General features: G+C 37.9%; 1 protein-coding gene across 6 annotated transcripts in view; it reads right to left on the reverse strand.

The window, feature by feature from the left end:
* Positions 1-494: 494 nt before the first annotated feature.
* Positions 495-17,505, reverse strand: part of gria3b (glutamate receptor, ionotropic, AMPA 3b) — a 130,530-nt gene continuing 113,519 nt past the window's right edge. The window contains exons 13-16 of one of the 6 annotated variants that reach the window (XM_046849229.1): positions 13,593-13,840; positions 12,611-12,725; positions 6,473-6,720; positions 495-2,347 (exon numbers count right to left, since the gene is read on the reverse strand). In XM_046849229.1, the coding sequence (XP_046705185.1) occupies positions 6,475-6,720; positions 12,611-12,725; positions 13,593-13,840 (609 nt within the window). In that variant the 3' untranslated portion in view covers positions 495-2,347; positions 6,473-6,474. Of the gene's footprint in view, positions 2,351-6,472; positions 6,721-8,140; positions 8,319-12,610; positions 12,726-13,592; positions 13,841-17,505 lie in introns of those variants that run through there. The other 5 variants (XM_046849226.1, XM_046849228.1, XR_006925804.1 and 2 more) reach the window with 5 other exon arrangements.

Genomic DNA, 17,505 nt, shown 5'->3' on the forward strand with positions numbered 1-17,505 from the left:
TTAAAAGTATTGTCCAATTCTCAATCTTAATTACTTCTTAAACTCAGTTCCAGGGCTAAACTACAGACACAAGCGTGACAGGAAACTTGTTCTCACTGGCTGACTTTATTGTGAGGTGGGGAAATTGTCTAGATTTAATATTTTGCACAAAATATTCATTTAATGTAAAACAGTCACTTCCTGGTTTTATTTTCCTCACAGGTCTATGCTAGGTAAAGGTCTCTTGAGTGATTGTGATCGAGTTAGCCGACTAAAAATAAACACTAATAGCTGATTTAAAATGGCTACATTGTATTTGTTATAGGAAAGTGTTTACTGACAGGGAAGATCAGAAAATGTAAATGCTTGAGCTCTAAACACGTTTTTGACTCTCATCCCTTCACCAAAGTGCTTCGCACGGCTTGAATTGTCAGTTGTCAGGTAACAAAATGACAGGTAGTCGCACTGACATATTTCCTCACATACTATAAACATGCAGTCAAAAAAACCCGCAGTGTTTTTTTATGGGTTTTATTTACAAAATATATTAAAATACTTTGTACAAGGCCTCACTAAAGAGGTTTCATTAGGTAAATTAGACCCATGCATGCATTTCTGTCTTCTTTTTTTTTTTTCATCACTAGGTTGCCTGCTAAGGTTCTCTGGGCTGAGGTGCAAAACAAGGTAAGGAAGAAAGGGTAAAATGTCAAATAGAAAATTGTCATACTCCTCTTGACCTTTCTAAGATGTACGTTTCAGGGCTTAATAGGCAATCACAAATTTTCCACATGCAGATTAAACAAAAAAAAAAAACAAAAAAAAAATAAAAGGAAAATAAACCGAGAGAGCGAGAGAAGAGGGAAGTTCAACGGCTGTGAATCCTGCAGGCGGCTAGAAAGTCTGTTTTTAAACAAATGTACATTTCTTCATAATTGTCTAGATCCTTTTCGAAAGCTTCTTTTCTGTATAAAACTCATCTTTCCATGGATTCAGGATTGTTCGCATTCTGAAATCCCATGGAATCACAGTTTCTTTTTTTTTCTTTTCTTACAGTAAACAGAAAGTGTAAGAGCAAAATGTAAATGTGCTAAGCTTGTAAGATTACCCCTGTTAACACCATTTATAAATCTATTTAAAATGTTGTCGTTAACGCTATTTTACTAAGTAGGTCATCCAACACTAACATGATTGGAAAAATGAAACTAAAACCCAAAGCTTTATTTTAAATGTTTTGTATATTGAGAAAATTGCAAAGGTACTCAAATACTATGTTTTTAAAAAGCCATATTCTTTTTTCTTTTTTTCTTTTTTTCTCTCCATGGATTGCAATTGATCTACATGTAGGTGGTCCAATTTTCTGTGTTGGAGCTTCAGTTTCTTGTACAATAGACACTGCATCAAAAGAAATCATTTAAATTAATCGAAATACCGCAGACACACACACACCCACACACACGTCCTTTTAAAAGGTTTTAAATAAAGTGTATGTAAAGTGAGTGTCAGGTTGTGTCCAATGCAAGTGATTGCACCTTTCTTTTTTCCATTACATATTTTTGGTTGATTCATTTTTATACAATGTGCATTTATTTTTAGTTGCTGATAACCAGGTGCTTATTTGGGGTCTGATTCATGTGTTTCCTAAATATTTGACAAATCAGCAGCTTAAAAAATTAAAACAGCAAAAGAAAAAAACTAATAAACAATGACACTACTCAAGTAACAGCATATAATCTCAGTCTCTCACATTAAGTGATTTCTATTAGAAAGAATTGAAAATTTGATAAATTAATGCTTTTATCAGTTACTGTGATTGTGAAAGCAAATTTACAGTTGATGAAGTACAAGCATTTTTTTTTTTTTTTTAAGTTTTGTTTTTTTTAAAGATTTGATCGATAACCAAGTCCAGCAGCGTATCAATACCACGAGACTTGCTGTCTCCAACACAGTTTTCAGTCTGGCTCTTCTGAATGTGCTCAGATCACAAGTGATGGCTTTGTTTTTCTCGAATTTTCATGAAGATATGTAGTTCAAGAGTTCGTTCACAGATGGCAATGGCATTCCTTCATGTGTTTCTCACTTGGTGTCGGAGCAATGGGATGTCGCCATGATGAGCTTACATTCGAGTGATTTTCAGAATGTTCCATAAGGCACTGAAGGAAACGTCCGGGTTCTTTCCAATGAAAAAGTCCACTCCCGTCTTTCTTGCAGATGATGAATGTGGATGGAGTAGGAAGGGGAAGAGGGTGAGACCTCTTAAAGATCCAGCCATCGCTTTGATTTTTTTTGTTTTTTTGTTGTTTTATTTTCATCTTAAGCTTTTTCTCGTCACAATCTTCGAGGCTGATGCAAACGCTTGTTGAACTGGCATCTGCTATGGAAACGGATACAAAGGATATGGAACATATTTTAGTCAGAACTCTTTTCAACAGGTACAGTATTGTTCTGTGTATTGCTCAAAAGGGTTTTATGTATTTTATATATGTGTAAATGTTTGTAGGTAATTAATTTAAGCCATTTATTATTAATAAATATCTGCATTTATGTCTGTGTTTATCTTTAGTAATTATCTGTGAATGTAATATTAATTATTATTATTATTATTGATTGCCCAAACTCTATTATATTTATCTATACTTTGTCTAAATTTCCTCTAATTCATAAGTGATGCCTTCCTGTACAGCAAAGATGCATTTGAATAGTAAACATTCCAAAGTGGCCAAACTCATCAGTAAAATCAAACAGCTAACAATGGTTTCATATCTGCAATATTGTAAATGCTATTTCCAGAACTGTTTTATTCATTACAATGTATATACAATACAATGTCTTATATCTATCTATCTATCTATCTATCTATCTATCTATCTATCTATCTATCTATCTATCTATCTATCTATCTATCTATCTATCTATCTATCTCTATATATATATATATATATATATATATATATTTTTTTTTTACTCCTTGAAGTTTTCTACATTCTATAACCCTATTTATCAAATCTACACAAAACTTGTTTGAGATTGTGTGTGTGTGAGTGTGTGTGTATATGGTGTAGGTTGAATCCTAAATGAAGAGTACAGTAAGAGAGTAGTGGAGGTGTAGAGAGTTTCTAATGAAGCTGAAAGTTGAAGGGGTGATGATAAATGTCGTCAGAGCCAATGGGTTGTGAGATGAAGGAGAAGGAAATTCTGGAGTGAGTTAGATGAAGTGGTGGAGAGTGTACTGTATCAAGGGAAGAAATATTGGTGATTGGGGCAGACTTCAATGGCCATGTTGGTGAAGGGAACAGAGGTGATGAGGAAGTGATTGGTAGGTATGGCCTTAAGGAGAGGAATGTGGAAGGGCAGATGGTGGTGGATTTTGCTAAAACGATAAAAGAAGAAGGAGGATCATAGGGTGACGTATAAGAGTGGAGGAAGGTGCACACAGGTGGACTATGTTCTATGTAGGAGATGAAACCTGACAGAGATTGGAGACTGTAAGGTGTTGGCAAAGGACAGTGTAGCTAGACAGCATCAGATGGTGGTCTGTAGGTTGGTTTTGGAGGTGAAGAAGAAAAGGAAAGTGAAGAAAAGAATAAGATGGTGGAAACTAAAGGAGGAAGACTGTAGTGTGAGATTTAGGAAAGAGAGAAGAGGTGACCATCTGTGAGCAACAGTATGGCTTAATGCCGAGAAAGAGCACCACGGATGCAATATTTGCTTTGAGAATGTTGCTGAAGAAGTATAAATGAGGTCAGAAGGAGTTGCATTGTGTGTTTGTGGATTTAGAGAAAGGGTACGACAGGGTGCCGAGAGAGGAGTTGTTGAATTGTATGAGGAAGTCAGGTGTGTCAGAGAAGTATGTAAGCGTGTTGCAGGACATGTATGAGGACAGTGTGACAGCAGTGAAGTGTGCAGTAGGAATGACAGACTGGTTCAAGGTGGAGGTTGGACTGCATCAAGGATCGGCTCTGAGCCCTTTCCTGTTTGCAGTAGTGATGGACAGGTTGACAGACAAGGTCAGACAGGAGTCTCCAAGGACTATGATGTTTGTGGATGTTATTGTGATTTGTGGCGAGAGTAGGGAGCAGGTGGAGAAGAGCCTGGAGAGGTGAAGGTATGTGCTGGAGAAAAGGGGAATGAAAGTCAGTAGGAGTAAGACAGAGTACATGTGTGTGAATGAGAGGGAGGGGAAGTGGAGTGCTGTGGTTGCAGGGAGAAGTGGTGGTGTGATTTGTGATAGAAGGGTATCTAAAAGAGTGAAAGGGAAAGTTTATGGGATTGTGGTGAGACCTGCTATGTTGTATAGTTTAAAGACAGTGGCATTGAATAAAAGACAGGAGGCGGAGCTGGAGGTAGCAGAGCTGAAGATGTTGAGGTTTTCTTTGGGAGTGACGAGGATAGGCAGGATTAGAAACGAGTTAATTAGAGGGACAGCGCATGTAGGGCGTTTTTGGAGACAAAGTGAGAGAGGCCCAATTGAGATGGTTTGGACTTGTGCAGAGGAGGGACATGGGGTATATTGGTAGGAGAATGCTGAGGATGGAGCTACCAAGAAGGAGGAAAAGAGGAAGGCCAAAAAAGAGGTTTATGGATGTGGTGAGGGAAGACATGCAGGTAGTTGGTTTGAAAGAGGCAGATGTAGGGGACAGTGTATTATAGAGACGGACGATCCGCTGTGGTGAGCCATATTATAAATATATATATATATATATATATATATATATATATATATATATATATATATATATATATATATATATATATATATATTCACCTTCATTGCTATAACCCCCTGAAATTAGTTCTGATGCAACCAGTTGCCATCAGGAATCAAATAATTAGTTGAGTGTGTATCTGCCTAATTAATGGAATCCACCTGTGTCTCATGAGCTCAATATAAACACATCCTGGAAATAGCATCATGAAGATCAATGAGCAATCAAAACAAGTCCATGACAAATTCTGAAAAATGATCAATCAGAGTTTCCTAACAGATTGAGGAAAAAAGGGGCATTAGTCAGAGAGGCAGGGTAACTCTGAAGCTTCTGGAGAGACACACAGCTCAGTAACGAGTAAATATTCTCACCTATTCCACACACTAGACAATGTAAAAACTGGAATTTGTGTATGATTGTTTATAGGACAGCTGTTGGTGAAAAAGTCCATATGAAATCACATGTTGGAGAATCAGCAAACATGGCAGTTTCTCTGATATGGTGATATTAAAATAGAATTTTTTGGCCTTGTCACAAAGCACAGCATTTTGTTGTAACACAATATTGCTCATCATATTGATTGAAAACACGGTCAAGGTAGCTTCACCTGGTAGCATTGAATACTTTTTATTAGGAGGGACTGGCAGACTGCTGAGAGTTGAGAGCAATTGGCAGGCAGCCAAATGCAGGACATACTGTTCTAGTTCACAAGACACTTTTAGTTCACTTTCTACCAGGACACAACTCTAGGAACCCCCAGAGCTACTCTGGAGTTTAAAACCAAAAGCATGAATGTATAGAAATGGCCCAGTCCAGATCACAATCTGAATGAGAATCTGTGGCAAGACTTAAAAACAGCTTGCTGTTTACCCATATTCTTCATCCAATCTGACAGATTTTAGACAATTTAGCCAAGAAGAAGGCAAGCACATCATGATGCATATGTGCGAAGCTGATGGAGACACGGCAAAGATGGTTCTACCAAGTATTGACCCAGGAGGTGAATTCTTATGTAACCGACAGATTTCTGATCATTGTGCTATAATAAAAAGGATACAAGGAATCTTCAAATGTGAAAAAATCCATGTTAAGCCATTTTTACTCCAGTTTGTAAGCTTCTAAATTCCCTTGAATACTTATGCACAGCAAATATATTATTACCGTTTTTCTCAGTTGCTTTGTAGCATTTGTCGAATCGCCTTCAAACCAAAAAGTGCATCCTCAAAACAATTTGTACAAACAGCACAGCACAGCACAGCACATTGGATTTCTTGCAAAAGCCTTTACTTTTCTCAAAATCCTAAGTTCATCTCCAAAATATGAGTATTTGTGTCAATTAACATCTCATTGCCATCAAAAGGCCAAAGTCCTTTTGCGTTTATGATGTGCACAAGTGACTAAATGATGTCGAGGTTGAACAAGTAGTTTTGAGAATTTCATTTCTAATCTGAGAAACGCTCCAAAGCAACTGAGAAAAACTTTAATGTCGATGTTTCTTTCGAATTGCACTTTTCTAACATTATCCTGTGTGTCCAACATGTATGTTTGTAATGATTTGTAAAGTTCAGAATACAAATGCAAAAAAAAAAAAAAAAAAAAAAATAGTATAGTGTATATATATACTATAGTATACATTTAATAGTGTCTTTTGTATTACAGGGGTTTTAAAATAATGAAAGGAAACAGGCTGTCTTTGCATTTATAAACTGAAATTGAACTAATGGCAGTTGCCATAAATGTGTAATGTAATGTCCAATGTTAAAACCAGAAAAGTTTTCTGTCTCACATACCTCTAGATCTTAACACTCTCTGTCCCATACACATTGTAGCCTTCTCGGTATGTAGCAAAGTTCTGAGTGTTGGTTGGTGGGGCAGGCTTAAAGTTTTGAGTGGTTTTTTCAAGTTTCAGCCTTTTAGCTTCGGCACGTGACTTGTAACAGAATTCTATTAAAGCCACCATCATGGCCAGCCCCAGACCACCAACCAGAATATAGAAGACTCCAGCTACATTACTCAGACTCAGAGCACTTGTCTTGTCCTATGAGAAGTGAGGAAGACAGTTAGTATAATTTGCACTGGTGACCATCTGATACAACATATTCAAACACACTGAACCTTATAGCTAAACAACCTAATCTTGAAATCATTTCTAGCTGGAACATTGACCAGGACTACTGGTATTTTTAAGAAGACATCCTGAAAGTAAAAAAATAAAGTCTCCATTGGTGCTTCTCCCAAAGAGATTGTGCACATCAATAAATGGAGGACTGGCTAAGAATTGAAATTGACTTTTTGTGTAGCTTCCCTACAACAACCAGAAGGATTGAGAACCTCTAGGATGACTGTAGGGCCAGTAGCTATCCAAAAGGAAGCAATGAAGTCAATACAATGTTAAAAAGCATAGCTGAAAATTCAAATTTATTGTTAATTTCTAACCTAACCCTGTCACTGACTTATTTATGTGTTTGAGGAAGCTGGTCAGTTACATACAGGTCCGACCTCTGGCTTCAAACCCTCTCCTTAAAAAAACATTTCTACTAATTTCTCTTTAAAGGCTTTCCTGCTCTTTTATTTAAGTCAAATTCATATTTTGACATATTTTCTACAAAATACTGGTCTTAAGAATTGGCTTGAACCATTCTGCTGCTGCTTACCTCCCAAACTTGTTCATTAAAAATTTGTTCACAAGAGTTTTACCATTTGCAATTTAACCCTATGAGCTGAACAAAAAAAAAAAAACTTTATTTCCATTTATTTCCATTTTTCGGTCACAGTGAGGATCATGGCTTTAAATTGTTCATTAAGGGGGGTCATTCGGATAAATTAATCTCAGAGGGTTAACAGAGAGGTTTATTATATTCTTTAACTTCTTGTGATGCGGAAACAAAATGTTTATTGTGACATTGTTTCAAGCGAAATTTACTAAGGCCCTCGGAGCTCTCCTCGAGGTCTGAGTAAGTTAGATTGAAACAGTTTGACAAAATAAAAGAATCTGTTCTACTTCACAGCACAAGAAGATAAACAATTTAATAGATGCATTTCATGCAAATAAGTAAGAACGCGAATAGTGTAAATCAAAATTTTAATTAAAAGTTTGGTAAATAAAAAAACAGCAGCATAATGGTTGTCATTATGAATGTTAGAAGAAAGCAGAGAATAACACTTGGTAGACTAAAAAAATATATAAATATATGTTTTACTTGCACTTTTACTAATTCCCCACATATTACTACCTGATTTATCATTACAAGTGGTCCAAGTGATAAAAATGCAATAATAGAAAATGATCTATGTACTTTGGCAAAATATTCATGTAGGGAATTGTGCAAAAAAAAACAAAAAGAAAACTAGAGGCCACTTGGATTATTTTAATAAATATGGCCAAAAGTCATTCAATATATCCTTACATATCAAATAAAAATGAGGAAAAAATGTTTTTTTTTTTTTTTTTTCTCTTTGCATATGAACAAATACGTCAAAATGCAATTTGGAATCAGTACAAAAGACCTGCAGCGACTGACCTTACTTCCAGAGTCCTTGGTCCCACATTCACCCTTATCGTACCACCATTTGTTTTTCAGCTTGGCTAAGATGCCTTGTTCACTGAGTTTCAATACTGCAAGGTTTACAGGAGTTCTTCACGTGGGAAATAACATAAATAACATTATATTATGTTATTTTATGTTATTCAAGTCTTATCTACTTTCATACTTTACAAAGCGATAAAGCAGGGCTCCTGGCCATTTTTCCACAACACACACTGGCAGGCATTTCTGACTGTTACCTTCTATCCAGCAGAAGCTACGCTAAGGTGCCAGGACCTACCCATATCGCTTTGAGTAATCGGCATACACTGTTAAGAGAAGAACACGCAGGTTTGCGGAAGATATGACCTGCTGATCTAAAGGAGCAGAGGAAAATGCATTTGTTCATTTATGATACAGACAATCTGAGAAGTCTGATCGGTTAGGAACCCTTTACTGACTGACAGACAATTAAAAATTACCAGTAATATTTTGTTCAAGCTGAGGAGAGTCAAAATAAATGATAAAAACTTGTAATGTTATCAAAATAGGCCATAAAACAGTTAATATGTAGCTATGAAAAAAATAGATCCTGTTGTTTATTATGCAATAATGGTTTAAATAAGTATTACTGCTGACCCGTAAGGACATAATTACTGCTTAGACTGACATTACGTCTCAAGTTAGGATTTCTGTTGGCTAAATCCAAATTCAGTCCTGAATGCTCTAGGTATCGAGACTGGCTTAAACATTCGTTGCCTTTGCAGTGGCAGCTCACAGATAAGCGAGCTCCCAGCCCACGCATTTCTTTTTGGCTTGAGGAGAGACATTGATTAACAGAGTAATTATCCTCTAAGTGTTTGGTGTGACTGGAGTGAGAAAACCAATCAGAAGAAAGTGATGGCAAGTGTGTGCCAGGGGCACGGAGGAGAAGGGGCTGTCGGATTCATGATGCTGCTTTGTTACAGGTGACTTAACAAGCCTTTTCTCAATTTTTTTGTACTTGTAGTTTTTTTTTCGAATTCTCTTTTTTATTTTTTGCCTTTTCACAGCTGGCTTTTGGGGCCTGGTCCAGGAGACCCACTGTCGTCTCCCAACACAAGCTCATTAGAGCTGGCTCACCGACTGTGTGTTGGCTGATGTGGGCTTCAAAATCGCTGCAGACTGGAAAAAAGAGCAACAAAAGCTGGAACAGAGGAGGTGATTAGGAAAAGTGCATGCAAACTGTCACTTTCTTCCACAGCCTGGGGCTTCTCTGTTTGTAAAAAAAATAAATGAAATGTGTTCCTGTGTGCAACAGAACCCAGGTTCTTTTGCTAGAAACAAAAAAGAAATAAATTCCATGGACTGAGAGATTTCTTGGGAGTGCAGGGTCCATTTTCAGGAGAGCTAAATGTTTGAAAAGCCCAAGCAATGACATGCACAGCTCTGAACTATTATTGTACATGCATTGGAGAAAAACATAAATAAAAGACCAAACTAAAACTAATAAACAAACATCCTTACTGACTGACTTACTGTCTACCCAACTAACTAACAACTAATTAATTAACTGGCTGATTGATAACATAACTGACTCTTTGATTAAGTAGCTATGTAACTAAGCTAAATAACTGTACGATTCAATGACTGACTGATTAGCTAAAACAGACTAAATTATTGCATCATTGATGATCGCCTGTCTGTCTGATTTACAATCTGATTGTTTCACCGACTCCATCACTAAATGGCTAACTGAATGAAAGACTTACAGTTTGTCTCAGTTGCTTTAAAGCATTTCTTGAATCAGCCTTAATATTTAAACAGTACTTTTCTCAAAATCCTTAGTTTATCTCTCAAATGTGAGTATTTATGTCAATAATCATATCAAGGCCAAAGTCCTTTTGTCACTGTTTACACACAAGATAGTCAAAATGTTTAGTCATGTTGATGGTGCACAGGTTCGGTGTTTCTTGATCAACATGATATCACCATCTGATAATGTAGGAAACATCAGACAATTGTACACAATCAAATCAACGAATGTACCAAAGCATTCGCAATTTGAACATAGCAATGAGAATTGCTTTTATGATGTGGACAAGTGACTAATTAATGTAGAGATTAAACACGTAGTTTTGCAATTTCATTTTTGATCTGCAAAAAGCTCCAAGGCAAATGAGAAAAGCTGTAATAACTGAATAAATGTTTCTCTGACCGACTCTTTAACACTCTGACCGACTGTATAACTCTCTGACCGATTCACTGACTGTTCAACTTTCTGACTGACTGACCCACTGACTGACTGCCTAAAGACTGAATGAATGACTAACTGACTGAATAACTGACTGTTTTAATAAATGAATGAGTGACTGACCAACTGTCTCATTTACTGTCTCATTTACTGACAGTCTGATTGAATGACTGCCTGAATGTTTTGCTGCCTGACTGAATGTATCGTTGCCTGACTGACTTTTTGTTCTTGACTGACTGACTGTTTCACTGACTGACTGACTGTGTCGCTTCCTGACTGAATGTTTCACTGCCTGACTGACTGTATCGTTGCCTGACTGACTTTTTCATTGACTGACTGACTGTTTCACTGACTGACTGACTGTTTCACTGACTGACTGACTGTTTCACTGACTGACTGTCTGTTTCATTTACATTTACATTTGTGGCATTTAGCAGACGCCCTTATCCAGAGCGACGTACAAAAGTGCTGTACTGACTGACTGTTTCACTGTTTCACTGACTGACTGACTGTTTTGCTGCCTGACTGACTGTTTTACTGACTGACTGACTGACTGACTGACTATTTCATTGTCGGACTATCTGACTGACTGACTGTTTCCCTGCCTGACTGACTGTTTCCCTTCCTGACTGACTGTTTCACTGACTGACTGACTGTTTCCCTTCCTGACTGACTGTTTCCCTTCCTGACTGACTGTTTCCCTTCCTGACTGACTGTTTCACTGACTGACTGACTGTTTCCCTTCCTGACTGACTGTTTCACTGACTGACTGACTGTTTCCCTTCCTGACTGACTGTTTCCCTTCCTGACTGACTGTTTCACTGACTGACTGACTGTTTCACTGACTGACTGTCTTTCACCGACCGACTGACTATTTCATTGTCGGACCGTCTGACTAACTGAATGACTGTCTGCCTAACTGATGTCTCACTGCCTGCCTGACAGACTGGCTGAATCCCTGAATGACTAACAAGAGAAAACTTTTGCTGACATGTTGACATTTCTTCTCATTTCAGACTGCAATGTTGGTTAAACAAAAATAAAACTGTCAGGTTGGGGGGGAAAGAATTGAATTATTTAATCAGATTAACATGATTCTTGAAACATTATTCCTCAACTAAAATTGTTGCTTGTGTCCTTTGCTTGGGCTAATCGTTACAAAAAAAGAAGGCCAATATGCAAGTAATCTTGATAAAAGGAGGTCTTTACCTGTGTGAATGAAGATAAAGCCATATTAACTAAAATAGGTAAATATTCATTATGAGGTAACATAACCTTTCCCATTGTGCTTGTGAAAAGGGAGAAAATATTTTTTAAATCTGTTTTATTCATTTAATCTGTTTAAGTTTTTTTTTTTTCTGCGTTATAGGGTTGTAAATGTCAGCACACATTTATATAATAGAGAGGGTGGAGCAGCAGTTATGCCTGATGGTTACTGATGTGGAAGGTGGGTCATTTTAATCAACTCAGGGTATGAGACTAATTTTTAAACATAATTTCTTGCACATTCCTATACTGCCTAACGTATCTCAGGCCTAGTGCGAGAAAAGCACTTGAGATACTGCTACAATGAACCTTTATGTTCGCTTCATGCTCACGTAATAAAGCTTTATAAATTTGTTGAGTAGGCTTATCAGCGTATTAACTGGTGCATATTGTCTAATGCATATATGATCAGTTTTCATCAAGGGGCTGTTTTGAATGCTGCCCAGCAGAGGGAAAAAGAAGGCCAACAAGCTCCCTCTCCCTTTACCAACTGCTGGGCAGGTTTATTTACCTGCGTGGTTCCTCAAACACACATATATAAATGGACACACTTAACACTTATAGCGTTGGATGATAAAACAAATGAGCCTTATCTTATAGTGTTAAACATAGAGTGGTAACAAACTATTTTCCAAACTAGTGCACGGTTCAGTCCCTGCTTACAAAAAAGCTCTCCTCAGTAGCACAAAATCGTACTGGTCCTTTTCTTCCTCCATTAGCCAAACCAGGGTTCTAAGTTGAATCTTGTTTTGAACAATCAGAATCAGGGCTGTGTTTCAGGAAAAGGGAAGAAAACAAATGAATCACGTGGCTTGCGCCACGTCTAAGGGGCATCCGTTCAGGAATAACAGCCTTGCCGATTACTCTGCACTATGGTACCCGATTTTGGTGACATTGAGGCTGACCTTGGAGTCACCTCCCCCGCTGCCGCACTCTCCCTTGTCGTACCACCATTTGTTTTTCAATTTGTCCAAGAGGCCTTGCTCATTCAGTTTTAAAACTGCCAGGTTAACAGCGTTTCTTGAAACAATAAAACATAACTTGTAAGTAAATGCACAGGTTTTTTAAGAAATCTAAGGCAATAGCATAGTAGTAGTAACGGTAGGATAGTAGTGGCATTGAATATGTTGATCGACTACTACTTAGACTTCAGTGCCATTATATAGTATCAAAGTGTTTAGAATGGGCATTGCAAGAGCACGATAGGGCAATTTGGTTAAGAATTTTCACGGAGGTGAAGGTAAGAGACGCTTAGAGCAAAGAAAGTGTTAAATATCAAAAGGTGGCATGGAGGGTTACACTGTTCAGAACTGAAGTGTGCGGGATGGGGACACTCGTCATTGAGAAGAAAAGTAACAACAACAAACACCATGCAATTAACATTCGTCACAAGTGACAGCGCAGCTTTTACAAGCTAAATTGAAAAACCATTGGACTGTTAAATTAAAACTGACAACACAACAGTCAGGAAGGACAGCACACAAGATAGGGAAAGAAAAGAGAGAGAGAGCGAGAGAGAGGAAGAGATCAAAGCATGAAGAAAAGGAAAGCAAGAGACATAAGAGAGACATAAAAGGTGAAATGGTGGTTAAACTTAGCCCCAAACAATCTAAATTGGATTTCTGATTCTATTAAGAAAGAACACAAGCACACAAAAGGAGAAAAAACACAGATAATCATCATTATCTTCTTCAGTCAAAGAACATTAAAGGAAAAAACATTATACCAATACCTCATCAGTGTTCATTGAGAAAAAAAAAATGGGAAAAGGGAGCAAAGAAATAAAAAGGGGAAGGGAAGGAGGGGCAGAGAAATGACAACACAAGACATCAGGGTAGGTGGAATACTATAACAACATGGAGAATATTGTTATATTATTCCACCCACCTTAATGCTGAGCCCTTGGGGGTCGCCACACCATAGCCTTTTGAGTCGAGATTTCCTCCGACTTTCATGGTGTCGCATGGCTTCCTCTGCTCGATGTACTCATTCATGGTGGACTCCAGCAAAAAGGCAAACTTGCCCTTCGACTTTCGCACCCGGGCCACCCCATCTGGCGTGGTCTTGGCAAAAACAGATGGCTCAGCAGATTTCATGTATGACCACATTTTTTCATACACTGCTATTTTTGAGCGCTGCAAAAGACGTATGAAAAGATAAAGGGAGAGGGAGAGAATTAGAGAGAGAACATACTTTAAATCATGAACACAAATATTGCAATTCAGTTCATATCTACAATTAAGGTGCTGCAATTTTCAGGATTCCACACATAAGAAAGTTGCGAAACTTTTAATTGATTTCAATTGATAATTTGTACATTAAATGCGCAGTGCTGTTGTAATTGTTTAATCAAATTTTTGGTTTAATTAATCAGAAGGTATTTATTTGATTTGTACAACATGAGCTTGGACTATACTGTAGGCTGTAACTGAATATTTCACAGGTTTAGAGGTTGATATTAATGTGCTTGTTCCAATATATTCTCATTTCTATAGTAATCTAATCGAACCCTATCTAAACTGAAGCCTAATTATAAAAAGATACAAAAACGGTGATATTTAAAAAGGAAAAGGTACAGTGATGATCAGAGACAACTTTTTTGAAAGGATTTTTTTTTTTTAGCACCATTAGTGCTAAATCTGCCTTTTTATATAGGAATGTTTTTGGGTTTTATGTCTTCTTTGTAACAGTGGCTGCATGCCCACCAATTCCACCTTCCCCAATTAGGTACACGATAGTGAAAAATGGAAAGAGAGATGGAAATGTATACTATGCTGCAGATTTGTATAAGTAAAAAAAAATTACAAATAAATACATAAAAATAAAAACAAAGAATGTTTTGCTTTTTGCTTACTGCTCTACTACAGTTCTATTCATGACCTTTGAATTAAAGCTGGTTGTACACACCACTGACTTCATTTATTCATTCATTCTTGTAAATATACAGAGAATAGTAACAATGTCTCTATACTGAGTATTTTGTGGCTTTTATATAATAATTCTATTAATATATTCTATTGCAAAATCTGCATAGTCAAATCACCAGTATTAAACTCCCATTGGGTTCAATTTACTCCAATGAACTGACTCCTACCAACCTGCAGCTTACATAAGATATTATTTTATACCATATGCCATCTATCATCTTTAAATAAGATACTCGGAGTTGCTCTCCAACAGAAAAATCTCTGTACTGCTGAGAAACCCAGCACCACTCGCAGCAGCGAATACAGCACTAAGTCTGTGGTCAGATGAAGATCATGCTGCTGTCTGAGCACGGGAAGCTAAATGGATAATGAGCATGCTCTGAATTATTCAGTGGGAGTGGACTTCGTTATTCATTTAATTTTTGTGGCATTTCGAGCACATCTGACATATATTTTGGGCCATGCTGCCAGGTCTCGGCCTCAGGCACGCTGCAGTTCAGTGTCATTTTGCATTTCGAGGCATAGTGGATAAAATGCATTCTGTGTTTGCAGTAATAGGGAGCTTGCCAAAATGGCCGGGCTTTGGACAAGCTGTCGAGGTTGCACTATCAATTAGTAGCAAATCCGGCAAGGTCAGGACATAATGACACATCGGGTTGGGTGGAAGAAGGCAGAGCTTGGGGATTAATGCTCCAGGAGAGAGACAATTCTTGTTTTCCTGTATCAGTAGGACATGTATAACAAGGTAGTTTGACAACAACATACAATGTAAAAACTAGTTTATTCTGTCAGACACGTGACAAATTAAAAGAAAATCCCAATGTCTCTATTAATCTGTGGGGACATTTTCAGGCATGGTATTGGTCTACTTGTGCCCTTTGAAAAACAATTCTCACTGATTATGATTTAATCAGTATCACTGTGATATACTGTAAATCATACGCTATGACTTTTACATTATTAGAGTTTTGCACTGATGTGCACTGACTATCATCCAAACTATTCATCATTTTGGTAGAACGCTATTCATCCCTAAGGAATATTTTCAGAATCTTGTGAAATCTGCTGGCCCAAGGTGGAGTTTAGGATGATACTTGTGTAGCAGTATAAATTTACTGTCCTCTAAAGAAAAACTCAACATACAGACATTATTGTTAAAACAAGTGACGACAAATGTGAACGTAAAAAACCGTGTCCAAAGTGTCAATTTGTTTGTGTGAGCACCATTGTTATCCAGCACTGTATAATCCTTCTGGGCATGGAATTCACCAGAGCTGCACAGGTTGTTGCTGGGATCCTCTTCCACGCTTCCATAATGACATCACTGAGCTGTTGGGGTTTGACAAATGGCGCTTTTCCACCTGCCGCTTGAGGATACCCCACTGGTACTGAATAAGGCAGTTGTCATCCTGGCGGTATGTTCGGGGTTGTTACTATGTTGGAAAACTGCCGTTCGGCCCAGATGCGTTCGCCACACATGCTGGACACCATCTGAGCCAAACAGTTTTATCTTTATCCACAGGACATGGTTCCAGTAATTCATGCTCTTGGACAGGGTGTCTTTAGCAAACTGTTTGTGGGCTTTCTTGTGAGACTGCTTCAGAAGCGGCTTCCCTCTGGGACGATGGGCATGCAAACAGACTTGTTGGTCTGAGCACTGATGAGCGGACCTTCCGCTTCTGCAACCTCTAAAACAATGCTGCAGCACTCATGCAACTGTTTCTTGAAGCCGACTTCTGCATCTGACTCACAGCACAAGGCCTTAACCTTTTTTGTTCCGAGTGGAACCCGCCTTGGAAAACCTCTGTATGCCAATGGCCACTGTCTTGTAACTCGGTTTCATTGTGTTACCGATCTTCTTATAGCCAAGCCGTCTTTGTGGAGAGCAACAATTCTAATTCTCAATTCCTCAGTGTTCTTTGCCATGAGGTGCATGTGTTGAACATCCAGTGGTCGGTATGAGAGAATTGTACCTCAAAGCACCAAATTTTAACTTCTCTAATAAAAGATAGAAACAATTGTATGGTCCTGTCAAGCAGACAAAAATATGAACATGATGAATAGGACATGTGCTCTCTGTTTAAAATCTGTCGTCTCGTATTCACCTTTTGATCTCAATCCCAAATTTCCTAAATATCTCCTTAATAATTCAAAAACAGAAGTATTGGCTCTGCTACATGCAACTGTAAATACAACAACATGCTCTGCTTGTGGCTTATCAGCCTAAATAAAGGCGAAACCTTCACATCACTGTGTCTGAGGTATGATGCAGCAGATATGTGTTTGCAGGACAATTTCCTGTTGACACCTGTCTTGTGCTCAAGAAAAGTGTTGCAGGAGTTGGTGTCCAAATGAGGCTGAAAGAATGGATTTTGGCATTGATTGCTACAGATGAAATGGGAGCTGTCTCACTGCTTTATGAAGTCAATTCATCAATACTGGGCTAAGGATGAAATGCCTTGATGACCTCAAATTGGCTAGTACAGGCTTGATTGTCAAGAAGGAAGAAAGTAAGTAAGAGTGGGAGAGAAAGTGAGAGAGTGAGTTAATGGGAAATCTCTGCACGATCATACTTCCATCATGTCTCAAGTCTCCATTTAAAGTAAGTCATTCCCCCACCACAACACAGCGGACATTTAAAATCCAATTAAGGTACATGAATCAAAAGGTTTGTCACTGCTAATTAAATGAACATCTCGCTGCCTGATTATGTCACCCCACAGTTACATGCATCAGCCCACTTCACTCTGTTTTTTTTTTTTTGCCTCCGAATTGTAATGAGTAGGCATAATGCAGCTTTAAGTGTTCTTTCGAGGCAACAACCTTGTCAGTGCTGCCAATTTATTTGGCTGAGAAAGAAGGCAGATGCTTTT

This window comes from Silurus meridionalis, chromosome 5 (genome assembly GCF_014805685.1).
Source record: "Silurus meridionalis isolate SWU-2019-XX chromosome 5, ASM1480568v1, whole genome shotgun sequence".
Classification (NCBI taxonomy): Eukaryota; Metazoa; Chordata; class Actinopteri; order Siluriformes; family Siluridae; genus Silurus; species Silurus meridionalis.